Below are 27,641 nucleotides of genomic sequence, written 5' to 3' on the forward strand. Positions count from 1 at the left end.
GGCCACCGAAAACTTCTAGAGGGTCCTCTAGCCATTAATACCACTAAATGACTATCTAGCCATTGAATAGTTGTATATGCCTATCTAGCCATGGAAGACGTGTGAAAGACGATCGGTCATAGAAGAACCCTTAAAGGTCATAAAAGACGTGTGAAAGGATCTCTAGCTAAGGAAGAGTAATGAGAAGTCCTCAAGACATCTTATATGTTCTCTAGCAATCTGCAAAAAAATCCCCTGTCCATAGAGGACTTAATATTGCCATAGCAGACCTCTAAAAGGTTCTCCTGCCACTGAAAACATGTAAAAAAAGAGCTCGAGCCATGTAAGAGCTGTAAAACGCCCAGCTCCAGCTATGGAAAACACTCTGAAAGGTCCTCGTGCCACAGGCCCTCTAGGCGTATTGACTCCTAAAAAGTGTTATAGCCATATAACACCCTCCAGCTGGCCACAGAAAACTTCTAGGGGTTCCTCTAGCCCTCAAAATACTTCTAAATGCCTATATAGCCATTGAATTGCTCTATATGACTATCTAGCCATGGAAGCCGTGTGAAAGGCGACCGCCATAGAAGAACCCTTAACTGTTCTCTAGCCATGAAACACGTGTGAAAGGTTGTTTAGCCATAGAGGGCCTCTGAAAGATCACAGATCACGCTTCTGCAGCTATGGAAACCCAGAAAAGGTCCTTTAGCTAATAAAGAACCGAGAAAGTTCCTCTTGCCACAAGAGACATGTGAAAATTCCTCTCTCAATAGAAAACCTCTAAAAATTTTTCCAGACATAAAAAACTTTTAAAAAGTCCTCTAGCCACAGAAAGCAGGTCATCGGTTCTCTAGCCATAGGAGACGTTAAAAATATCTTCAAGTCATAAAAATTTGCCAAAGTTCTTTAAATTAAACGGTCCTCCAGCCATAGAACTCCTATAACTAGGAAAGACCCTAAAAGGTATCATAGAATGTCGTTATAGGTTCTCACACCTATAGGAAGCCCATTTGAAGATAACGAATTAAAACTGCACTGCCTACCAAAAAAACTCTGAAAGGTTAAAGACTCCCCCCTTCAATCCCCCTTAATTTTTAGATCCAATTAAAAATCGAAGGTCCTTGTACTCACCTGTACATCAAAATTAGGAGGCTGTTGCTGCAATAGATTTCCGGGTGATTCCATTTGATTGGGACCTTGTTGACCTTGATGATTCATCATGGGACTCTGTAAGAAAAAATAATACCCCAATATGACTCAATATCCACAGCCTTCAAAAAATCGCAACTTACCTGTGCCATCTGCATACCACCCACACCGTTCATAACCGGTGGCTGTAGCTGATTCATTTGCGGCATTTGATGATGGGGAAACGACGAATTCATCTGTTGACCCTGGCCACCGGGACCACCGACTGCGGAATTTCCGGAAGAATTGCCGGGATGATCCATGCCGGCGGCGCCCAACATGTGATTGAAAGCATGTGGTGGAAATGCTGGATGTTGTGAGGGATCGAGTAGAGTTGGTTGACGTGGTAGGGTCTCTTCGGCTGGTGAGGGTTGGCGTGAGCCGGGTGTACGACTGGAAGTAGAGAAAAAATAAATAATTACAGTTATTAGTTTGAAGTTGTGAAAAATGTTAACTAACAGAATGTAAAATATCGAGGGAAATATTTGAGTACTGTACGCAATATATTATAGTAGGTGGTTGGTGGCTTCGATTAAAGCAAATATGTTCAAGTAGTTTGGACACGAACCCCGTAGTTATAAATGTAAGAGGGAAATATTTTGTGACTGTTAAACCGGTTGGGATATTTTTCCGTTTTCTAGCCAAGTTTCCCACCGTGTGTAGGCACTGCTAAAATAAACGTATATCTGCATGTGTAACATAGCTGGTCCATATGTCACAATTTTGGGACAAAATGTTAAACTACCTTAACAGAATAACAACGGACTTTAATAAAAACACATGTTTAACAATTGACACATATTTATTTGAAGGAATTGGATGGCTTGGATTTTTTAAATAATTTCCCGGAACGTAAACTACGGACATGAATATGGTCATAAAAATCCGTAGATCATTGAACACTTCTAAGTGGGTCCTCTAGACATTGAAGACCTATAGTAGGCTATCTGACCATGTAAGACGTGTGAAAGGTCTCCGGCCATAGGAAACCTCTAATAGGTCCTCTAGCCACGGAAGACGCGTGAAAGGTCCTTTAGCAACAAAACACATCTAAAAGTTCACAAAAGTCACCCGTAAGAAATGATCCACCTATAGAAGACCTGCGAAAGGTCCCTCTACCACTGAAGCCCTGTGAAAGGAGCTCAAGACATGCTGCGCCTGTAAAAATTCCCTACAGCTTTGGAAAAACTGTGAAAATTCCTATAGCCATAGAAGACGTCTAAAAAGTTATGTAGCCATAGAAGATCTTAAAAACACCCCCTAGCTATAGAAGACCTCCTTTATGCATTGAAGAACAATAAAAGGCTGTTTTAACATGTAAGTCATGTGAATGGACCTCCTGCCTTCATAGAAAATCGCTAATAGGTTCTCTAGCCATGGTGGAGGCGCGAAAGATACTTTAGCCATAAGAGACTTCTAAAAGCACACAAAAGAACGGTAAGAGGTCCTCCAGCATTAGAAGCCCTGTGAAAGTCGTGTGAATGGTTCTTTAGCCATAAAATAGCGCTACTAGGTCGTCCTCTAGCCACAGAAGACGTGTAAAAAGTCAGTTAGCCACAAAATACCCCTTAAAGGTCACAAACATTTTCCAGCAACATAAGACCTGTAAAATGCGATCCTGCCATATTTTTACAAGAATTTTTCGATTGGTATAAATACCTCCAAAGACATATTTTTTAAAGGAACAACAGACCTACAAGCATGGTTTTTCAAGGATATTTTTGAAGTAATTAAATACCTCCGAAAAGACCCCCCAATTTGTTATTTTGAGGATGGCCTTCGAAGGACATCAACAACATAAAAATAGCAAGAAACAACAACACGTTCTTTCCTATAAAGTCCAGCTATCTTCATAGAAAGGTGCTTCAAATCGTAAAAGACCTGTAAAAAGTGCCGCCCCAGGACCGATAAAACGCCGCCTAACCATGGAAGACACCTGAAAGGTTCCCTAGCCAAGGAAGGCCTATGAGAAAGAAGTCTTCGAAACATCTAATAGGTCTAAACCTATAAAAGACCTTGCAAAAATTACACTGACCACAGAAGGTCCTCTAGCCATAGCATGCCTCTAACAGGTTCTCCTGCCATGGAAGGCATGTAAAAGGAGCTCTAGCCATGCAGCGCCTGTAAAAGGTCCCCAAGCTATGGAAGAACTGTGAAAGATCCTCTTGACACAAAAGACCTATAAAAATTCCTCTAAGCCAGAAGACATCTAAAAAGTTCCATAGCCATAGATGACCTATGTAAAGTCCCCTGATCATAGAAAAATTCTAGAAGGTCCTCTAGACATTGAAGACCTCTAAAAGGCTATCTTACCATGTAAGTAATTGAAAAGTCCTTTAGCCATGATAGGTCGTCCTCTAGCCAAAGAAAATACCTAAAGGGTCCCCTAACCGAGTAAGACCTATGAGGAGTCCTCGAGACGTATTATAGGTCCACAAGCTATAAAAGGCCTTGCAAAAATTCCCCTGGTCATAGGAGACCTCTAGAAGGTCCTCTAGCCATAGCAGACCTCTAAAAAGTTTTCCTGCCATGGAAGACACGCAAAAGCAGCTCTAGCCATGCAGCGCCTGTAAGAGGTCCCCCAGCTATGGAAGAACTGTGAAAGGTCCTCTTGCCACAAAAGACCTGTAAAAAATGTCAATAGACATGGAAGACGTCTAAAAAGTTATGTAGCCATAAAAAGAAACCTTAAAAACACCCTCCAGCATAGAAGACCTATAAAAAGTGTCCTGACCATAGATAACTTCTAGTAGGTCCTCTAGCCATTGAAGACATCTAGTCATGGAACACGTGTGAAAGGTCCTCTTGCCACAGAAGATGTGTGATAAGAGCTCTTGCCACTATAAAAAAAAAACTGTGAAAGGTCCTCTTGTCACAAAAAAATATGTACAAATTTTCTCTAGGCATAGAAGACGTCTAAAAAGGCCTATAGCTATATAGAACCTATAGAAAACTTCTAGAAGGTCCTCTAGACATTGAAGACTTATGGCTAACTTACCATGTAAGACATGTGAAAAGTCCTCCGGCCAGAGAAAACCACTAATAGGTCCTCCAGCCATGGTGGGCATGTGGAATGTCCTATAGCCATAAACGATCTCTAAAAGGTCACAAAAGACTCGTAAGAGGTGCTTTAGCTATAGAAGAGCTGTGAAAGGTCCTCCTGCCACTGAAGACCTGTGAAAGGAGCTTAAGACATGCAACGCTTGTTTAAGGTCCCCCAGCTATGGAAAACTGTGAAAGGTCCTGCTGCCACACAAGACCTATAGTAATTCTTGTAGCCACAGAAATACCCTTTAAAATGCCCTCTAGCTATAGAATACCTATAAAAAACCCTGGTCATAGAAAACTGCTATCTTACCATGCAAGTTGTGTGAATGGTCCTCCGGCCACAGTTAACCACTAATAGGTACTCTAGCCATGGTGGACGTGTGAAATGTCTTTTAGCCACAAAATACCTCTAAAAGGTCACAAAAGACCCGAAAGAAGTCCTCCAGCTATAGAAGCCTTGTGAATGGTCCTCTTGTCACAGAAGTCGTGTGAAAAGGGCCATGCAACACGTGAAAAACGTCCTCCAGCTATGAAAAAACTGTGAAAGGTCTTCTTGCCACATGAGACCTGTATACATTTCTCTAGGCATAGAAGACGCCTAAAAAGTTCTATAGCCATAGAAGAGATATAAAAAAGTCACCTGGTCATAGAAAACTTCTAGAAGGTCCTCTAGACATTGAAGGCCTCTAAAAGGCTATCTGTGAAAGGTCCTCTTGCCACAGAAGACGTGTGAAAAGAGCTGTAGTCTGTAACCCATGGAAAAATTATGAAAGGTCCTCTTGGCATAAAAAATCTGTAAAAAATTCCTCTAGACATAGAAGACGACAAAAAAAAGTTCTATAGCCATAGCAGGCCTTTAAAACACCGTCTAGCTATAAAAGACATATAAAAGAAGTCCCCTGGTCATAGAAAACGTCTAGAAGGTCCTCCGGCCATAGAAAAACCCCCTAACAGGTCCTCTAGCCATGGTGGACATTTGGAAGGTCCTTTAGGCAAGACCTCTAAAAGGCAAATAAAAAATAACGGCTAGAAGTCCTCCAGCTATAGGAAATTGGAAATTGTGACCCTTTGTGGTTGAGCTACCGGAACGGGTTGGCAGATATCTATCATCTTCACAACAGATTTTGCATTAGCAAAAATGTTTGGATGTGTGAAATTTGAAGATATTTCGAGTTATACGAGCCTTTTGTTTTTTTTTTTTTAATTTTGAGTCCTTTGTGGAGTACCAGAAAGAGTGTGCCGATATATCCCTTTTTCAATGCAGATCTTGTGTTAGTAGAAATAAAGGGATATTTTGAACTTTTTAATATTTTTGGTTATTCAAAACGTTGACCCTTTGTGGGGGAGGTATCAGAAGGAATGATCCGATCTCCACCATCTTTGTAATAGATTATGTGTTGATGGAAATATTGAGATGTGCCAAGCCTGAATGGAATCGGATGTTAATTTCGTGTTTTGTGGGCTTCATGAAAATTCAAAATTTTGACCCTTGGTGGGGGGTGGTGGGTAGACTAATATATTCCATCTTCACAGCAGACCTTGTGATAGTAGAAATAATGGGAGGTGTGAAATTTGAAAACAATCGGTCTCTTACATCACATTTTATAAGAGTTGCAATTATTTAAAACTTTGACCCTCTGTGGGGGAGGTACTTGATGGACTGGACCGATATTGTCCATTTTCGCCACTGACGTAGCACTGACGCAAATATTAGGATTTGCAAAGTTGGAGCAAAATCGGATTATCGTTTCTCTTTCTGTGCAGAAAATATTTTTTTTTGAAAATTTCGACCTTTTGGGGGGGGAGGGAGGTACCAGAAGAAGTGGACCGATATATTCTTTTTTATCGCCAGACCTTGGGTTAATAAAAATATTGGGATTTGCCAAGTCTGAATGGAATCGGATGTTTACTTTTATAAGAGCTATATTTATTCCAAATTTTGACCCTTTGAGGGGAATGTACTTGATGTGGTGGACCGATATTGACCTAGCACTGATGCAAATATTGGGATTTGAAAAGTTGAGCAAAATATGATCATCCTTTCTCTTTCTGTGCAATAAAATATTTTCTTTGAAAATTTCGACATTTTCCAGAAGGGGTGAACCGATATTGCCCATCTCCGAACTCGATATAAGTTTGATAATAATATTACGATGTACCCGGTTTGGACTAAATCGAGAGTTATCGTGCGCAACAGCCAGCCAGACAGACAGACGGACCGACAATCAGACATCGCTAGATCGACTTCAAATGTCCTGAAACGGATTTGGTCCAAAGAGACGTTATTACGATAAGGCATATCCATATCCATAAAAAAATTACGATTTTTTTGCAAGACTTCCTTGAAAATAATAAAAATAAAGCTAGCTTCTATTCTGAGAATATTTTTCCACGATCCTTGAAATGTATATTTTTTTCAGAATATTTTTTTCAAAATTATTGAGCCCACACGAGTTTTTCCTACTCCAAGGACCCGCATACACAAATAATCTAGTTCTGCTCTAAGCCACTGACCCACATTTCACACATCAAAAGTGATATGTGACGTTTTTTTAAAACAAGATAATCAACCATTAATTGATATCATATTTTAAACAGAAAAAAAAAACAGAAAAAACAATAAAAATATCTAAATAACAAATCATTAACAAAACACAACAACTAAATAATCACCTGAGACAATAAAAAACAACAACAAATACTAGACAACAATCAATTAAATTGCCATAAATCTATTGACTGAAAATTGCAGTGATTTGAACGAACGAACGAACGAACAACAAAGCAGATCTGTCAATTTGCAAACAATAACTCAGAGTATGGCCACTGGAGAACCAAACCAGAGACTAGACCAGACTATAATGGGTGTATAAATCAATGAGACCCAGGCACAGCCAAATGCAACAACTCAACTACGAGTAACAAGGGTCTGTGTAGTTGTTGTAACTAAATGGCTGCATTGCAAAGGTAGCAATACAGGCTGCCTGCAGCTATAGTCACAATGGCCAGCCCACAAATACGAGAAACAAAAGACTTAAGCGCCAAACTTGTCAAGTTAAACAAATTCAAATGCAGCGGCTGAAATGCGCACGAGCGAGCGATGAATGAAATGATTGTTGTTGGTTTAGTGTTTTTTTTTTAACAGTAACATGGCATGGCAAATTAGATAAATAGGTGTATACAAATCATAAAACAATAAAAAATAATTATTATAAATTAGCATTTGCATAGCAAAACTTTACAATAATTTTCATAAAAGTCCAAGGGCCATTGAAGGGTCTCTTTTGGAAAAATAATCCTCAAGACGCATTTTAATTGCATTTTTCGAGAAAATTTTTAAAATCCACATAAAGTCGATTTCTGAAAAATATTTTCTAAGGATCCAAAAAACACTAAACTAGGATTTTTTAAGGACAGAACAAGAATTTTTTTCGGAAAATGTTTCGAACGACCAAGGAATTTTTTGTAAGGCAAAATTTAAGAATAGACTTGCATTTATAAAAAAACATTTTTCAAGATCCTTCAAACGGGGATTTTTAAGAATTTTTTTCAAAGACCTTAAAACGTGAATTTTTAATAATATTTTAAATATATTTTTCAATTTTTATAATATTTTTTAATAATAGTTTTTCTAACGGAAATTTTTGTTTATATTCTTCAAGGTCCTTCAAACCATATATTTTTTAAACCTTAATTTTTATAAATACAAATGTTTAAACTAGGACTTCTGATTATGAAAACTTTTTAAAGGGAATCGTGCATTTTTCTTCAAGGAAGATAAAAAAATATTTTTCTAAGGATCAACAGAACAGAACATAACGAGGATTTTTTACCAAAATCTTCTAAACGATAAATAATATTTTCAAGCCAAATTTTTAGAATAATTATTAGGACCCTTCCAGTTTGTGTTTTGAAGAATATATTTCAAGGGACATAGAGACTTTCAAATGTGAATTTTTAAAACCAGTTTTTCAAGGTCCTTTAAACGAAGGATTTTTATGAATCTTTTTCTAGGACATAAAGACTTTCAAACGTGATTTTTTATTAATATTTTTCAAGGTGCTTCTAGCTTGAATTTCAGTAAATAATTTTTAAGCCTCTTGAGAGATGAATTTTTAAGAATCTTTTTCAGGGGCATAAAAACTTTCAACCGTGGCCTTTTATAATATTTTTATTAGTTAATTTTTATCTGAATTTTTACGAATATTTTTCAATGACAATGACATTTTCAAAATAGGACTTCTGGTTATGAAAACTTTTTTTAAGGGAATCGTGTATTTTTCTTCAAGGTCAATCTACAATTTTTGTAAGACATCGTAAATTTTTTTACATAAAGACTTTCAAATGTGAATTTTAATGGCATTTTTCAAGATCCTTCAAAGGAGGATTTTTAAGATTATTTTTGAAGACATAAAGACTTTCAAACGTGATTCTTTATTAATATTTTTCCAGGTCCTTCTAATTTAAATTTCAGTAAATATTTTTAAGCTTAACTTTTAAGAATCTTTTACAAGGATATAAAAACTTTCAAACATGAAGTTTTGAAATATTTTTATAAGTTCATTTTTAGGAAGATTTCTCAAGGACTACTTTAAATGAAATGCTTACGAATATTTTTCAAGGGCAAATACCTTCAAAATAGGACTCCTGGTTATGACAACTTTTTTAAGGGAATCGTGTAATTTTCTTCAAGACCAATATAAAATGTTGGTAAAAGATATTCATTTTTTTTACATAAAGACTTTCAAATCTGAATTATTGATGAAATTTTTCAGTGTCGTTCACGTGAGGACTTTTAGGAATTTTTTTGAAGGACAAAGATTTTCAAACGTGAATTTTAATTTATACAGAGTGAGATGAAAATACTGCAACAAACTTCAGACTGCTGTCGTTTCTAAGCCACTCGTCCGACAGCTGTTAAAATTATTCCAATGACAGCTCATTACATTGTTTACAAGCGTACAAAAGCATTTTGGTGAGAATTTTCCAGAAAAAAAGTTATTCGTGATGGCATTCAAGCGTGAAAGAAAGAAATCACACTTTCTTTATATTTGGCTGGAAAACCACAATTGGCTATCGTTGGAGCACTCCAGCATTAAAATGTGAATAAATCTTTTGTGTCTCGTACCATAGCTCGTTACCGTGATACTGGTAGCGTAGCCCGACGTCAAGGAAGTGAACGGAAGAAAACAGCAACAGTGGCCGAAAAATGGCTCGTGAGCTGAACATATCGCAATATTCCATTCGGCAAATATTGAAAAACGAGTTCGGGGTAAAGCCATTGAAGTTCCAAAAAGAGCAAGAACTTACACCGCAACAGAAGGAAAAAAATAGACTCAAAAGAATTGCTTCGCTTGGCCGAAAGTGGTGAACTGCCGAATTTGGTTTTCTCCGATGAGAAAACATTCGTTGTAGCTGTTTGTCAACAAACAAAATGATTGTGTTTACTTGCCAAAGATGTCAGCTGAAAATGTGCACCTTCGGTTGGCCACCAGACGCGCCGGCGCCGGCCATGGTAATGGTGTGGGCCGCCATAACAGCCAATGGTCGCTCTACGCTCGTATTAATCGACCGTGGCATCAGAATAAATGTCGAATATTATCGCAAAAATATTCGGCAGGGTGTATTAAAGCCTAGGGATCATTTTGGCCGCAAACCTTGGACACGCGCCACCCAAGAATGGTTACAAAATGATGTTCCTCGCTTCATTTCCAGCGCACAATGACCACCAATATTTCCGGATACCAATACGTTGGGCTATTATTTTTTTGGAGTATTTTGGAAAGGTTGGTACTAAAAAATACCAAAATGTCGATCATTTCAAGCAAGCGCTTCACCGGGAATAGGCGAAAATACCGCAGATCAACATTCCGGCAGCTTGTGACAGTTTCATTGGCCGTTTGAAGGTCATAATTCGTGCCAAAGGTGACCAATTCGAACAAATCTAAACTTATTCTAAAAAATTTGATGCTATATCCGACATTTTTTGCTTTCATTCAATAAATTTTAAAAATTATGGCGTTTGACTTTGTTGCAGTTTTTTATCTCACCCTGTACTAGCCCACTCCTCCAGGTACCATTTTTTATACCCTCCACCATTCTATGAAGGGTATATTAATTTTGTCATTTCGTTTGTAACTCCTCGAAATATTCATAATAGACCCTACAAAGTATATATATTCTGGATCAGCGTAAAATTCTATAGCAATTCAGCCCTGTCCGTCCGTCTAAGACGATTTAGCCATGTCCGTCTGTCTGTTGTAATCACGCTATCTTTCGAAAGAATTGAGATAAAAGGCTAAGATTTCGCATACATGCATAGTTTACCAGTAGACAGGTTAAGTTCGTAAATGGGCCATGTCGGTCCACGTTTTCGTATAGCCCCCACGTTACAGCACCTCCCAATATTCGGTATTTTGATAATTTTAGCGACATTATTTACCGGAATCGTTTCAAATTTAGTATTTGAGGTTCGTATCAGATACTACAGCCTAAGACAGAGAATTGGTTGTGCAGGTCCAGGTCTAACCAGTTCGTACTGGATACTACAGCCTATGATAGAAAATTGTCTGTGCAGGTCCACGTCTTCGTATAGCCCCCACTTACCGGCATTTCCTGATATTCGGTATTTTGATGATTTTGGCGACATTATTCACCGGAATTGTTTCAAATTTGTTATTGGAAGTTCGTAATGGATACTACAGCCTAGGACAAAAAATGTCGTAAGCAGATCCACGTTTTCTTATAGCCCCCATATAACAGTACCTTCCGATATTCGGTATTTTGATGATTTTAGTACCTCCCGATATTAGGTATTTAGATGATTTTAGCAACATTATTCACCGGAATTGTTTCAAATTTGGTATTTGAAGTTCGTAACGGATACTACAGCCTGTGGCAGAAAATTGTCTGTGCAGGTCCATGTTTTGATATAGTCCCCACATAACGGCTCCTCCCAATATTCGGTGTTTCGATGATTTTAGGAAAAAAAATACCGGAACCGTTTCAAATTTGGGATTTGAAGTTCGTAACAGATACTACAGCCTGTGGCAGAAAATTGTCAGTGCAGGTCCATGTCTTCGTATAGCCCCCATATAACGCTGCCTCCCGATGTTCGGTATTTTGTTGATTTTAGTGACATTATTCACCAGAATTGTTTCAAATTTGGTATTTGAAGTTCGTAATGGATACTACAGCCTATGACAGAAAATTGTCTGTGCAGGTCCATGTTTTGGTATAGCCCCCACATAACGGCTCCTCCCAATATTCGGTGTTTCGATGATTTTAGCGACATTATTCACCAATTCAAGTTTCGCATTTGAATATTGTAATGGCTTATGCCAAAGGTTACCTATGCAGGTCCATGTCGTCGTATAGACCCTAATATAACAACTACATTCGGTGTTTTTAAGATTTTAACAGATTTTTTTAACGGATTTTATTGTTTTTGAAAATTACCAAATTTGTACCAAATGGTGGTGAGTATTTAAAGTTCGGCCTGGCCGAACTTACAATTTTTTAATCTTATTTTTTTTTTTTTTTGTTTTTTTTTTTTTTTTTTTTTGAACCTAATCTATCTCTATCCGATATTTTTTTCTTCATGTCATAAATTCCCCCATTTCGCCAACTGATAAATGCCCATAAAATGCAAATTATCTGCGGCGGTGGTAATGGTCATAAATAAAAGGTGAGTAATTAATAATGACAATAAACTACATGAAGTGAAACAATAGATAGCCATACTCGCAGCCAGCAATTTTTAGGTAGCAAGAATTTTTTTTGTCGTTACTTAAAAAAAGCAAAAACATGACTAACTATAAATTTTTGCCTCCCAATCCGATGGATGAATCACAAAACACTAATGCCTGAAGCTTTTTGCTAACCATCCCAAATCCCAATGAAAGGCTTAAATGTATCAATGGTTGGATGAATGGCAACGGCGAGCGAATGAATAAAAAAATACAGAAAATTGAATATGAATTTGAATGTGTGTTTTTTGGATACCTCCGATAAAAAAGAGAGTATTTTTTGTTTAGCGCCAAAATGACAAGGCATGGCTGGAGCGAGCAACACGTTTTTTTTTTTCAATTCACTTTCATTGGTTGTGTCACATTTCTCTTCTTTTTTTCAATAAAAAAAAAATAAATGCATTTTTAAATAAATAATTTTTTACTGTCAACTTATCGTTGTCATTTCGCTCTCAAATCGTTGTCATTTTCTGCGGATTTGCTCATAAATTAAAATGCTGTGATTTTTTCACCCTCCCCTCCCTCCCTCCATCATTCCGGCATTTTGCACACCTAATTTTGTTGTTGTTGATTCGTTTATCTGTTGTTTGCTTTGGCATTTTTTGCTGCCGCTGCTGCCGCTTATTATGACTTTAGAGGTCATTAACTTTTAGACAACAAGCCTAGAGCGGAGAGCAGAATAGAGTAGAATGCCGCAGAACATGTTGTATGACCATTACTTCTAATAGTCCAACTGAAATTGAATTAATTATCAGCTTTGTTTAATTGCTGCCGGATCATTTGTTTAATTTTTCTATTTTTTTTTCAATTCCAGACAAATTAAATAGTTTAAATGCCAGGGTACAAATTGTAATGGCATTATTAACTTGGAAATAATTATTATGACAGGGTTTTTCTATTTTTTCAATGGCATGAGGAGTGTGGGGGAAGAAAAATTTTTTTCAAACATCTGTTTGGATAACCCAGATGTGAGGTTTAGAGTTATTAATAAGATTTTAAAAAGTAGGACAATTTTGGAGCCTCTGATTACACTGTGCGACAAATTTCAATTTTTCCAATAACTACAGGGGAAATTCCACAGATTATGAAAGTAGAGCAAAAAATAGAAGACAGGTGTATCGGCGTTTTGAAAGTTTACTTCGAAAAGTAACAAAAATAGGGGGGGAAAGTTCCCCTCTCTGCGACACATACTTGAACATTTTCGAAATAAGATTCCTCGGAATCGGTGCATTTTAGGTATATAGTGTCTTCGGCAATATGGCAGATAACAATGCGATGAATATTTCGGTCAACAGTTTTAAACCTCAAGCGAGCCAACAAAGGGGTCTTTTTGGTCCATTTTTTTCAAATATGGTTAAAAACTCCCTTTTAACGACCTCGTAGCAAATCAAAAAATTCTACAGAATTATTTCTCATAAAATTCTACCATAGTTCCTAGAGGACGCCAAGAGTGTAAATCTTATCTAAATCACAAAAAAACGTAAATATTAAAAACACATTTTAGGGTTAAGGCCGTACTTTTTTTTTTGAATTTATGCAAAATTCTCCAACAAAGCAACACTTTAGAGGGATGAAATCAAAGATAACAAGTAAAAAAGCTGTAAGTTCGGCCGGCCAAACTTTGAATACCCTCCACCATTTGGAACGAATTTGGCCATTCTCAAAAACAATAAAATCCATTAAAATCTTAGAAATACCTAATGTAGCCGTTGTATTAGGGTCAATACGACGACATGGACCTTCATAGGTACTTTTTTCATAATGCCATTACAATATTCAAATGCGAAACTTAAAAAAAAATACAAAACTTAAAAAAATGCGAAACTTAAAAAAATTGGTGAATAATGTAGCTACAGTCATCAAAATTCCGATTATCGGGAGGTACCGTTATATGGGGCTATACGAAGATGTGGACTTGAAAAGACCACATGTCATAGGCTGTGGTATCCATTACGAACTTCAAATTAGAAACAATTCCTGTGAATAATGTCGCTAAAATCATCAGAATACCGAATATCGGGAGGTACCGTTATATGGGAGCTATACGAAGGCGTGTACCTGCACAAGCAATTTTCTGTCTTAGGCTGTAGTATCCATTACGAACTTCAAATACCAATTTTGAAAGAATTCCGGTGAATAATGTCGCTAAAATCATCAAAATACCGAATATCGGGAGGTACCGTTATATGGGGGCTCTACGAAGACGTGGACCTGCACAGACAATTTTCTGTCTTAGGCTGTAGTATCCATTACGAACTTCAAATAGCAAATTCGAAACAATTCCGGTGAATAATGTCGCTAAAATTATCAAAATACCGAATATCGGGAGGTACTGTTATATGGGGGCTATACGAAGACGTGGACCTGCACAGACAGTTTTCTGTCTTAGGCTGTAGTATCCATTTCGAACTTCAAATGCCAAATTTGAAACAATTCCGGTGAATAATGTAGCTAAAATCACCAAAATACGGAAAAAGGAAGGTACCGTTATATGGGGGCTTTACGAAAACGTGACGGACAGACAGACAGACGGACATCGCTAGATCGTCTTAGAATTTTACGCTCATCCAGAATATATATACTTTGTACGGTCTATTATGAATATTTCGAGGAGTTACAAACGGAACGACATATCTAATTACGACCCTTTGTGGATGAGGTACCAAAAGAGGTTCGCAGATATATGTCCTCCTTACAACATAACTTGTGTTAGAAGAAATAATGGAAAGTGTGTGTAATTTGAAGAGAACCGGATGCTTATTTCGAATTTTAAAATAGTTTGGGTTAATCAAAACTTTGACCCTATGTGGGGGAAGTACCAGAAGGAATAGTCCGATCTCTACCGTTTTCATAACAGATCCTGTGTTGAAAGAAATATTCAGATGTACCAAGTCTGAGTGGAATCGGAAATTGATTTCGTGTTCTATGAGCTTTATCAATATTAAAAATGTTTGAACCCCTTTGTGGGAGAGGTACCAGAAGGAATGGTCCGATCTCTACAATCTTTATAACAGATCTTGTGTTGATGGAAATATTAGGATGTACCAAGTCTCAATGGAATCGGATGTTAATTAATATGACCTTCATGTATATTCCAAATTTTGACCCCTTGTGTGGGGGAGGTACCAGAAGGAGTGGGCCGATAGTCCATCTACACAGCAAGTCTTGTGTTAGAAGAAACAATGGAATGAGTGTGAAATATGAAAAGAACCGGATGCTTATTTCGGATTTTATAATAGTTTTGGTTAATCAAAACTTTGACCCTATGTGTGGAAGGTACCAGAAGGTGGTCCAATCTCTACCCTATTTGTAACAGATCTTGTGTTGAAGGAAATATTCAGATATGCCAAGTCTAAATGGAATCGGATGTTATTTTCGTGTTTTGTGAGCTACATGGATATTGAAAATGTTGACCCCCTCTGTGAGGGAGGAACCAGAATGAGTGGACCGACATTTTCCATCTTCACACCAGACCTTGGGTTAATAAAAATATTGTGATGAGTGTAACTTGAATACAATCAGACGCTTATATCACATTTTATAAGAGTTATAATAATTCAACATATCGATCCTTTGTGGGCGAGGTACTTGATGGAGTGGACCAATATTGTCAATTTTCGCAACTGACCTAGTACTGACGCTAATATTAGGATTTGCAAAGTTGGAGCAACATCGGATTATCCTTTCTCTTTCTGTGCAGATATATACCTTTTTTTAAAAATTTCGACCTCCTGTGGGGGAGGTACCAAAAGGAGTGGACCGATATTGCCCTTCTCCGAACTCGATCTAAGTTTGACAAAAATATTACGATGTACCAAGTTCGGATACTTCATTCGAAAGTTATCGTGCGCAACAGCCAGCCAGACAGACAGGCGGTCGGACCGACATCGCTAGATGGACTCCAAATGTCTTAAAACGGATTTGGTCCAAAGAGACCTAGGGTCTAAACCAGTTATTTGAAAGAGGCTCGTTTTTACGTATCAAATAATATATACCCTCTCTAGCCATATGTATACCTAAAATGCAAGGATTCCAAGGAATCTGAATCCGAAAATTTTCAAAAAAAAGTGGAAGAGGCGGGAACTTGTCCCCTCTATATTTGAACAAAAATTTTACGAATGGTACCATATTCGATACAATTTGGTATTTGGTGAACAGATAATACTTGAAATCTGTAATTTGGTATTAGCTATTCATCTGTAGCTCGGACATATGGAGGTGGGTTTTGAAAATGGTGTACTACAATAGTACGAAAAGTACTGAAAGGTAATATATTTGGTATTAAGTGAAGGGATGGATGCACAATTCTGAAATTTCATATTCCTCGTACTTTTATCTGTAATATTGCCGAAGACACCATATATCTAAAATGCACGGATTCCGAGGAATCTTAATCCGAAAATTTCTAAAAGAGTGTAGAACAGGGGGAAATTCTGAAAGTTTTCTATACAGAGTAAGCCTTGTAGGGGTATTTTATAAAGAAAAGCCATTAAAAAAAGTCTTATATACGGATAAGACCTCTTGGAAGATTTCGATACCGAAAATATCTCTAGGAGGCCTTCTATGCCCAGAAGATGATTTCGTGGTACCTTTAAAATTACAAGATATTTTCAGGATCCTTTTGAAGTTAAAAAAAAAAACTTTTTAAGATCATTTGGAACTCCTTTTCAAGGGCCTTAAAAGTGTATTCTAAACAAAGAAGACAGGGTAAAGGAGTTTTATAAAAATAGCTCCTTGTATTAGTCTTCCATGCGTAGAATATCTCTTGGAGAACATCCATATGGAGCAACCCTTCCTTAAAGTCTTTGTAAAAATATTCTATCGATCAGAGACCTTGTAAAGATCTCCTTTACCGAAAAGATCTCCATAAAATTTTCCATAGAGATTTCTTCTTTTTTCTCTCTCACTCTCTTTCAATACCCCACCACCACTTAATTGAAACGTTTCCCCCCACCAATTCGGGTTGCCCTCAATTGGCATCATTTTTATTTTTAATTGCGGTTAATAGGTTAAACCTTTTTTTATTGTATCGCCAGCAAAAAATGATAATGACTGGCAAAAAGTGTAACACAAACCCCCATATCAAAGAAACGTGATACAATTGAACAGAGGGAAAAAAAGCACCAGGGCACAAAAAAAAACTGGAATTGGAAATAACAATCGCTAAAAATAGAAAAAATCCAAATTGAAAGAAATTGAAGTTATAATCAAAGTAACACGAGTATAGCAAAACGATGGGTGGAGAGCGGGGCATTACAAAAAAAAAACAGAACAACTCGAATGTCTCATTTGGAATCATAGAGTATCATTTGGGACACATATTTTTGTCCGGTTAGTAACAGAATTTAGTTGTCATCACCAGTGTTAGATTTTTGGTTTTGTACAATTACACTGTGCCACAAAGTTCAATTTTTTTCGGGGTAAATTCAACAGATTTTGAAAGTACAGCTAAAATTGAAAACACGTACATCGGCGGCAAATATAAATCTTAAGGTTGCGATTTAGGAAATTCTTGCTAAAAGGGTACGAAAAGTACCAAAATGTACTAAAAATTGAATAGTTTGTGTTGGACCAACAAACAAAACAAAGATTTGGAATCTTGGATTGAGAGTCACTAAAGAATCTATCCTTCAAAGGATTTTTGGAAATTCGAACTTTAATTTTACGAACAGTTCTAAAATGGTACTAAACTTCTATAATGGTACCATTTGATTAAAATTGAATACGGAATGAGATTAAATGGGCTGAAATTTGAAATGAGAGTCAGTTAGGGAGTGCAGGATGGATATACCAAAGAGTTTTTTGTAATTCGAACATTAAGGTCAAGAAAAGTTCCAAAATGTTACTAAACTTCTAAAATGGTACCATTTATTATTGGTCAAACGGAATGAGCTAGGATTCTAAAGTTTGCAATGAGGGTCACTGATGGAGTGCAGTTTTGATTTGCCAAAGGGATTTTGGAAATTCGAACTTTAAGGTTACAAAAAGTTCTAAAGTTGTACTAAACTTCTAAAATCGTACTATTTAATAAAAATTTAATAGTTTGTAGTGGACAAACAGGAAGAGCTAGAATTTTGAAATATGGAGTCACAGATTGATTGGAGGATAGATGTACCAAAGGGTTTTTGGAAAACCGAACTTTATGATTACGAAAAACAGTAAATTGTACTAAACCTCTAAAATGGTACCATTTAATTTAAATTGAATACTTTGTATTGGACAAACGGAATAAGCTAGAATTCTGAATTTTCAAATTAGAGTCACTAAAGAAGTCAGGACAGATATATCAAAGGGTTTTTGGAATCTCGAACTTTAAGGTTACGAAAAGTTCTAAAATTGTACCAAAAGTCTAAAATAGTACCATTTAATAAAAATTGAATAGTTTGTATTGGAAAAATGGAATGGGCTAGAATTCTGAAATTTTGAATGAGACTTGCTGATAGAGAGCAGGATTTTTGAAAAATCGAAATTTAAGGATACGAAAAATTCCAAAATGGTACTAAATTTCTAAAATGGCACCATTTATTAAAAGTTGAATTGTTTGTATTGGACAAATGAAATGAGCCAGAGTTATGAAATTTTGAATGAGACTCACTGATGGAGTGCAGGATAGATGTGTGAAATTTTGAATTAGGGTACCTGTTATAGGAAATAGGTTTGGTTTGAATAAAAAAGTAGCTTCTGAAAATGTGTACTACAAGTGCACGAAAAGTACTTAATAGTACTATATTTAGTACAATTTGGTATTGGGCGAACAGATAGTGCTTGAAATGTGAAATTTGGTATAAGGCTCGCTGTTCATGTGTAGCCTGGACATATGAAAGTGGTTTCAGAAATGTGTACTATAATTGTACAAAAAGTACTAAATTTTACTAAATAGGGTATTGGGCGAAGGGATAGAGCTGGAATACCGAAATTTGATATTGTGGTCCCTTTGGGTATCTGTGATTGAGATATGGGTTGGCTTTAGAAATATGAAGTATTATTGTACGAAAAATACCAAATAGTACTCAATTTGGTATTAGGCGAAGGAATGCAGCGGAAATCCCAAAAATTTGATATTGAGCTCACTGTTGGTGTCTGTGGTTTAAGTATGGCGGTGGTTTTGGAAATGTGAACTATGCTTGTACGAAAAGTAAAAAATGGTACTAAATTTGGTATTTGACGAAGAGACAAAGCTGAAATCGTCAAATTTAATATTAAGGTCTCTGTTGATATCTAGAATTGAGATATGTAGAAATATTACCGAAAATGTGCACCATTACTGTTCGAAAAACTAAATGGTACTAAATTTGGTATTGGGTGAAGGGCTTGAAATTCTCAAATTTTATATTTTTTGCTCTCTGTTGGTATCTGGAATCGAAATATGAAATTGGTTTTGAAAATGTGTACTATATTTGTACGAAAAGTACTAAATATTACTGAATTTTGTATCGGCTGAAGAGATAGAGCTGATGTTCTGAAATTCGATACAGATGACACTGTTGATGTATGGATTTTGGAAATGTGTATTGTGATTGTTCGAAAAGTACTAAATTGTACTAAATTGGGTTTTTGGGGAAGGGATAGAGCTGGAATCCCCATATTTGACATCGAGATCTCTACTGGTATCTGGGATTGAGATGTAAGGTGGTTTTGGAAATGTGTCGCATATTTTTGGAAAAAGTACTAGTTTCACACAAGTAAAAAAGCTATAAGTTCGGCTGGGCGTAACTTTGAATACCCTCCACCATTTGGAACGAATTTGGCAATTTCCAAAAAAAAAACGTTAAACAATTCTGTTAAAATCTTAAAAATATCAAATGTAGCGTCATATTAGGGTCTAAACGACGACGTGGACCTGCATAGGCAACTTTTGCCATAAGCCAATACAATATTCAAATGCGAAACTTTAAAAAAAATTGGCGAATAATGTAGCTAAAATCATCAATATAGGGAGGAACTATTATATGGGGGCTATACCAAAATGTGGACCTACACAGACAATTTTCTGTCTTAGTGTTGTAGTATATATTTCGAACTTCAAATATTAAATTTGAAACAATTTCGGTGAATAATGTCGCTGAAATCATCAAAATACCGAATATCGAGAGGAACCGTTATATGGGGGGCTATACCAAAACGTGGACCTACAAGGCCCACTTTTAATACCAAAATTCTTGCAGACATAATATACATTTGAGTAAAATTTTATCAATCTACTTCATTTCGTTCGGAAGCTAGAGTGATCTCCACAGACGGACAGAGGGATAGACGGACAGACGGCTAAATAGACATAGAATTTTATGCTGACCAAAAATATATATCGACTTTGTGGGTTCCAAAATGTATATTATATTTTAAGGTGTTACAAACGGAATGACAAACTTAAGATACCCTCCATACTATGGTGGAGGGTATAAAAAAACACAAAATAACCATTTCTTGACTCGACCAAAAATATTACCGAAGACACAATATACCTAAAATGCACGAATTCCGGGGAATCTCAATCGAAAAACTTCCAAAAGTGTGGAAAAGGAGGAACTTGGTTACTTTGCGATGTTAACCTTTAAACTTTCTATTTTCAGTTTTAGATAGTGAAAGTAATCTGCTAGACCTTCCTGATAATTAATTTGTGTTGCAGAGTGTCATTTATTTATTTTTTATTATTTTCTTTAGTTTTTTTTTTTTTTTTTGAACAATTATATATTTTTTTATATTTACTTTTTATTTTTTTAATATCTTATATTTTTATAACTTATTTTTTATACTTATTTATTTTTTTTTATTTTATAATTTGCTTATTTATTTAATTTTTGTCATTAATCTATTTTTTAATTTATTTTATAATATGTTTTATTATGTTTTTTATTTATTTTATGATTATATTATTATATATTAGTTTTTAATATTTATTATTATTTTATGATATTTATTTTGTTACTATTATTTATTTCATTATTATTATTTTAATAATTGTATTACTTATGGTTTATTATGTATATTTGTTTATTATTAATTTTGTTTATATTTTTTATATATTAGTTTTTAATATTTATTATTATTTTATTATTATTAATTTTATCATTTTTTACATTATTTATTTTTATTATTTTTTTTATTATTTATTTTTATTATTTTTATATTTTTTTAATCTTTTATTACTTATTTATATTTTATTATTATTTTGTATTTATTTATTTATTCTTTTTTGTTATATTAAATATTTTTTTATTTATTTTTTTTTCAAATTTATGTATTTTTAGATCGCAAATACCGATTTTTACCAATGACACCCAAATGTTTAGTTCCTCAAAATTATAACATTAAGACATTAAATATTTTGTTAATTACTTCACTTTGCATTTTACCATCAAACCTACCACACCAATGCAGCAGGCAGGCAGGCCGGCAGCTGATACATCAAACCACAACCGATATATCGCATTACCCATTCACTGCAATTACAAAATGTTGTAATACCGCCAGCCATGGGATGGCAACAGACAGAGTAATGACGATAATAATGGTGATGACAATTGCTAGGCTTGTAATGATGTTACACAGCCATACAGCCACTCAGCCGGCCAACCATCCACTCTTTTGGCTTTAACTGCAAAGCGCAGCATAATATCAAGTTTTAAATGATTATTTTGACCATGAATTTATTCGAGTTTTCGATGGCTGACTGACTGGCCAACACAGAGAGCGAGTCAGAGAAAAGTGTCAACCGGCATTTGTTTTTCTTAATTTGTTGTTGTTGCTGTTTTTTGCCATAGTCAAAACTGGTTATTACGTTATTTGGCCAAGTGTAATACCATTTATTTTTCGTTGTTGTTTTGTTGTGTGGCATAATTATCATTTTTCAACAGGTTGCTATGTAAGATAATATTATGTTTAACATAATTGCCAGCTTAATTTTTGGCTATTGTGTTTCAACATTATGCGCAAGAGGTGTGAAAAAAAAATATATTTTGAAAAAAAAAATCGGAAATATTTGAGCGAAGTCTTATTTAAACAGAAGGATGTGAACATTTTAAAACTTTTCGACCGATATAAGATTGGCAGTTATTGGAAAAATTTGGAATTTTAAGGGAAAGGTACCAGAAGGAGTAGACCGATATTGCCCGAAACTGATAAATATTTGAGAAAAAAATTGAAAAACCAAATTTGGATATTATTTTTGGGACAGGCAGACAGACGAAAGGATATGGTTAGTTAGACCTAAAATCTTCTGAAATGGATAATTCGTATCAAATTATATATACCCTCTGTGGCCATAAAATTAGGCACCTTTAGGAGCCCGTCATCCACGTTAACACCTTGAAATATTCAGACCTATTTTTTTTTTAAATAATTAGGAATTACGCCTTGGAGCCCGTCATTCTGACCTATATTTTAAGGAATAATTCGGAATTAGGCCTCGGCCGGAAAACTAAGCCTTTAATATTGACATTTTTCGATTTTTGAAAAAAAAGGTACTAAATGTGGTACAATTGATTTTAGATGAACGGATTGAAAATTTGGGAATTTTCTATGAGGGCTAGTGAAGGCATCTACAAGTGCACAATATGTAGTACAATGGTCCAAATTTCCAAGATCTTGCAAATGGAGTATACTAATATTTATTGATAGAAGACCTCTTCTATGGATAGAAGACCTCTTCTATGGATAGAAGACCTCTTCTATGGATAGAAGACTTCTTCTATGGATAGAAGACCTCTTCTATGGATAGAAGACCTCTTCTATGGATAGAAGACATCTTTTATGGATAGAAGACCTCTTCTATGGATAGAAGACCTCTTCTATGGATAGAAGACCTCTTCTATGGATAGAAGACCTCTTCTATGGATAGAAGACCTCTGCTATGGATAGAAGACCTCTTCTATGGATAGAAGACCTCTTTTATAGATTGAAAACTTCTTCTATGGATAGAAACCTCTTCTATGAATAGAAGACCTCTTCTATGGATAGGAACCTCTTCTATGCATAGAAGACCTCTTCTATGAATAGAAGACCTCTTCTATGAATAGAAGACCTCTTCTATGAATAGAAGACCTCTTCTATGGATAGAAGACTTCTTCTATGGATAGTCCTAGGGAAAAAATTAAAAAAAATCGACGATTGTATCTCAGATTTTTTTCGGAAAGTTCTACGATTATGGGCCTTTAAAAATCATTAGAAAAAATCTTTAAAATCCACAGTTGTAGGCCTTAAAAATCCTTTGATTCTTTAAAAGTCCACGATTTTGACGCTGATGGTCCTTGGAAAAATCTTAAAAAATCCACGATTGTAGTCCTTGGAAAAATCTTAAAAAATCCACGATTGTTGTCCTTGGAAAAATCTAGAAATCCACGATTGTGATCCTTGGAAAAATTCTTAAAAAAATCGATGATTGTACCTCAGATTTTTACAATTCGGAAATTTCTACGATTATGGGCCTCAAATAGCGTTAGGAAAAATCTTTATAAATCCACGGTTGTAGGCCCTAAAAAAATCCTTGGAATCTTTAAAAGTCCACGATTTTGATTCTAATAGTCCTTGGAACAATTCTTTAAAAATCCACAATTTTGACTCTAATAGTCCTTGGAACAATTCTTTAAAAATCCACGATTTGGTCTGTGAAGGCCCCTGGAAAAATCGTTAGAAATTCAAGATTTTTAACTGTGATGGTCTTTGGAAAAATTCTTTAAAAATCTACGATTACAGTCCTCAAGAATCCTTGGAAAAAATCCTCAAAAACTCCAAGACTGATTTTTCTGATTTTTCTGATTTTTCCAGCTCGGAAAGTTCTACGGATAATTTTTTTTTAAAAAATCTACGATTATCGCTTCAATAGTCCTCGAAAAAAATATTTATTAACACACTACTATAGCTCTAAAAGTACTTTGGAAAATTCTTTACAAATCCACAATTAAGGCTTTTATAGCCGTTCGAAAAAGAAGCTCTTTAATAATTCACGATTATTGTCCCAATAATATATGATTAATAAATTCATGATTATTGTCCTCAGGACTTCTGGGGAAAAATTCTTAAAATTCCACGATTATAGTCCTCAAGACCCATGGGGAAAAATTCTTTAATAATTCACTATTATTATCCTCAAGAGTCCACGTTAATAGCATTTCGAAATATATTTGCAAAAAAAAATCCACTAAAATAATTCTGGAATGGTAAATCTAGTCTCTGAGAAAAATGATTAAAAAATCCTCTTTAATGGCTTAGAGTCCTTAAAAAAAAGGTATATAAAAAATCCTCATTGATAGCTTAGAGAGTCCTGAAAAAATATTTTTTAACACTCCACGCTGATAGCTTGGTCAACCCTTGAAATTTGGCATGGTGGAGTCATTCATGGCATAAAAAGCAGTATGTTTGAAAATGTGTACCAAGGACTAATAGAGCTATTTTTTCCAAGGTCTATCAATTTTTTTCCAAGGTCCATAAAAAATTTAAAAAATCGACAATTGACGCTCCAATAGTTCTTTGATATCCTTTAACATCCATTAACAATATACGATTGTAAAAATCCATGACTGTAACTCGGAGAGTCCTTAGAACAATTTGTCACAAATTAATAATTATGGCTCTAAGGACTCCTTGCAAAAATCCTGACAACAAATACTCGATTGTAGCTCTAATAGTTCGTAAAAAAAATTCAAAAATCTTTAAATATTTCTTAAATGGTAGAAAAAAAGGTTAAGTCACTCAAAAATATGATTTAAAAAAGTCCTCGTTAATAGCTTATAGAGTCCTTGAGAAAAAAGATTTTGAAAAATCCTCGTTGATAGCTTAAAGGGTTCTTGAAAAACATTTGTTACGAAATTTTGTCATGGTGAAGTCACTTCTGATGTGAAAAGGTTGAAACGGCAGGATGTTTGGAGATTTGTACCGAAATGGTGCCAAATAAAAATTTTAAAATTTTTAAAAATCTTAAAATATTCAAAAATATTTCTCTGATATAAGAGAACTTTCGGATATCCCCCAAAAAGTGATTTTTTAGGAGTTTTTCGTTTAAGAAAAATTAAAATTGACTTTGAGTCCTGAAGAGTGATAACAGGTCAAAGCATTAAACATATTTTTAGGGAACATAAAATTCCGTCATTGTCCATTTCTTACTAAACATTTTTCTTGAAAATAAAAATGAATTATTGTGAAAGTCTCTTCCGAACTTCGTCTAGATACCCAAAACTTGTCTCTTAAATAAAAAATTGAGGAAAACTTGAAACCACTTAAGAAGCATTTCAACCCAAAACTTATGCCATATTTGACGACAATCAAAATCGTCGATAGGTAAATAACACTCCAAATAAATCACCATTAAAAGGAATTTGAAGAACTCTCCAATTCCAGGCAACAAAAGAACCGGTTGGTTACCTCTTCTATTTTTGGCATTCCAGACAAGAAAACACATACCTGCAACAACAACAACGGGAATAACTACGAAAAGTCTCGAAGAAAAGCGAAAAGTTAAGAGTAAGAGTTACGCAAGAAAATGAAATGAAAAAAAAAAACTACCAACGACAGAATGGAAAAGGAGGAAAAATCGTAAAAAATGTGGAAAAAAAGAGAGGGAGGAAGAAGAAAATCACTTAAGAAGTTTCCAATAGAAATATTACCGAGAAAAGGAGATGGTGAAAATGTCGAAAGAAAAAAACGTGGAAATAAATGAAAATGAAACTTGAAACTCTAAACCAAAATATGTTGTAATAACAAGACAAAACTTTGAGTTTACAAACACCAATACCACCACCACAACAAAAACAACAACAAAAAACGGCAGCAGAAACTACACAACAAGGAAACCAGAAACAGAATAATGCCATAACATCGTCAGACATTGGATAACTGCTGCAGCACAAGTGCCAAAGAAATCCATACCTCTTCACACAGACACACTCTCACACATGACGAGTCTGCTGGAAAAAGGGAAAACAAGAACAACAACAACAACAACAAAATATGCAGACACAATAGCAAATCAAGTTCTTGCTAGACAGCCGCCATACATTCAGACATTTGTGGGGTAGAGGCTAAGGAGAGTGGAGTGGAGGCCTGTAGCCAGACAGACAAACAGTCAGAATCAAAAGGAGAAGGAAACGAACAAGTTACTGGTAACCGGAAAACTATAAACAAGTTGAAGATGTTAACATGCGAAGCTAGTTGGATAATAACTAAGCCTGCCTATTGGCACACAAACACCAAATGGAAATTGGAAAATGTGTTGAAAAGTCTAGGATTCGTTTGTCTATGGGAGGGAGCACAGTGAGGACAAAAACAGAATTTTAAGTTCACAAAAAAAGATAACAATTTCCTCGAGTCATCGAAAAAGATTATTGATACACGATTATTGGGATCATTGAAGGTCTTTGATAAAGGGGAGGGAGCACAGTGAGAAAACATTTTTAAATTCACCAAAAATATAAAAAGTTCCTCAAGTCCTCGAAAAAGATTATTAAAGGTATACGATTATTGGGATCATTGAAGGTCCTTGATAAAAAAAAATCTTTCAAAAATTCATAGTTAAATATACTAGAAAAAATATATAAAAAATCATAGTTCAAGGGAGTTCCTAGAAAATTAATTTAAAAATTTACAATTGGAGGTCTTGAAAAGAATCTTTAAAAATCCACAATGGGAGGTCCTTGTAAAATATTGTGAAAAATCCACTACCACGGCTCTGATAGTCCACGATTATAACTCAGAAAGTCCTTGGAAAAATCCTTTAAAAATCCCCGATTGTAGTCCTTAAGAGGCCTATTAATTTTTTTTAATACATTTAAAAGAAAACACACACAATTGGAGGTCCTTGAAAAGAATCTTTAAAAATCCACGAAAAGAGGTCCTTGAAAAATAGTCTTAAAAAATTCACCATCTCGGCTCGGATAGTCTTTGAAAAAAAAACTGTAAAAATCCAAAATTAAAAATTGTTGAAAACTGCTTTAGAAACTCCAGGATTAAAAGTCTTCAAATATTTTTTAAGGACTAATAGAGCTATTTTTTCAAGTCCTATCATAAAAAAATCCAAGGTCCATTAAAAAAATTTAAATTTTGAAGTTTCTAGCTTTAATAGCCCTTGGAAAGAATTCTTTAAAAATGCACGATTGTAAAAAAACAATGCTTAAAACCCTGAGAGTCCTTAAGAAAATTCCTCAAAAATTAACAATTATAGCCCCATGGTGTGTCCTTGCAAGAAAATCTTGAAAGAAAAACCTCGATTACAGCTTTGATGGTCCTAGAAGAAAATTAAAAAAAAATCCTTTTTTGTTGTTCTCATGTGTACTTGGAAAACAATTTTTCAGAATCCACGAATATGACTAAGAAAGTCCTCGGGAAAATGCTTCACAAATTCACACAAATCATTGGGAAAAACTCCTTAATTATTGCCTTGTTCCTCGACGATTATAGCCTTGATAGTCCTGAAAAAATATCTTTAAATCTTGACGATTATGATTCTGCCCTTGAAAAGAAATTCTTCACAAATTCCTTAGTATAGTCCTGAAAAGTCATCTGAATAACTCCTTAATTATAGCCTCAAGTCCTTGGAACAAATTTCTTAAAATTATCCACAGCTTTGATAGTCCTTGAAAAATTTCTTTAAATTATAGCTGCGACAGTCCTTAATTATAAAATAAAATCCTTTAAGATTCCACAATTATAACTTTGAAAGTCATGGGAAAATCGTTAAACATTCTACGA

The 27,641-nt window shown here is 35.1% G+C and overlaps 1 protein-coding gene across 1 annotated transcript in view; it reads right to left on the reverse strand.

Moving 5' to 3' along the window:
• LOC101899607 (maternal protein pumilio) overlaps positions 1-27,641 on the reverse strand; it is a 312,661-nt gene that overhangs the window by 204,304 nt on the left and 80,716 nt on the right. Inside the window, exons 6-7 of the mRNA XM_059126457.1 lie at positions 1,272-1,560; positions 1,111-1,206 (exon numbers count right to left, since the gene is read on the reverse strand). Coding sequence (XP_058982440.1) covers positions 1,111-1,206; positions 1,272-1,560 — 385 coding nt within the window. The remainder of the gene's footprint in view (positions 1-1,110; positions 1,207-1,271; positions 1,561-27,641) is intronic.

The sequence above is a fragment of the Musca domestica genome, unplaced genomic scaffold (assembly GCF_030504385.1).
Source record: "Musca domestica strain aabys unplaced genomic scaffold, Musca_domestica.polishedcontigs.V.1.1 39, whole genome shotgun sequence".
Lineage (NCBI taxonomy): Eukaryota > Metazoa > Arthropoda > Insecta > Diptera > Muscidae > Musca > Musca domestica.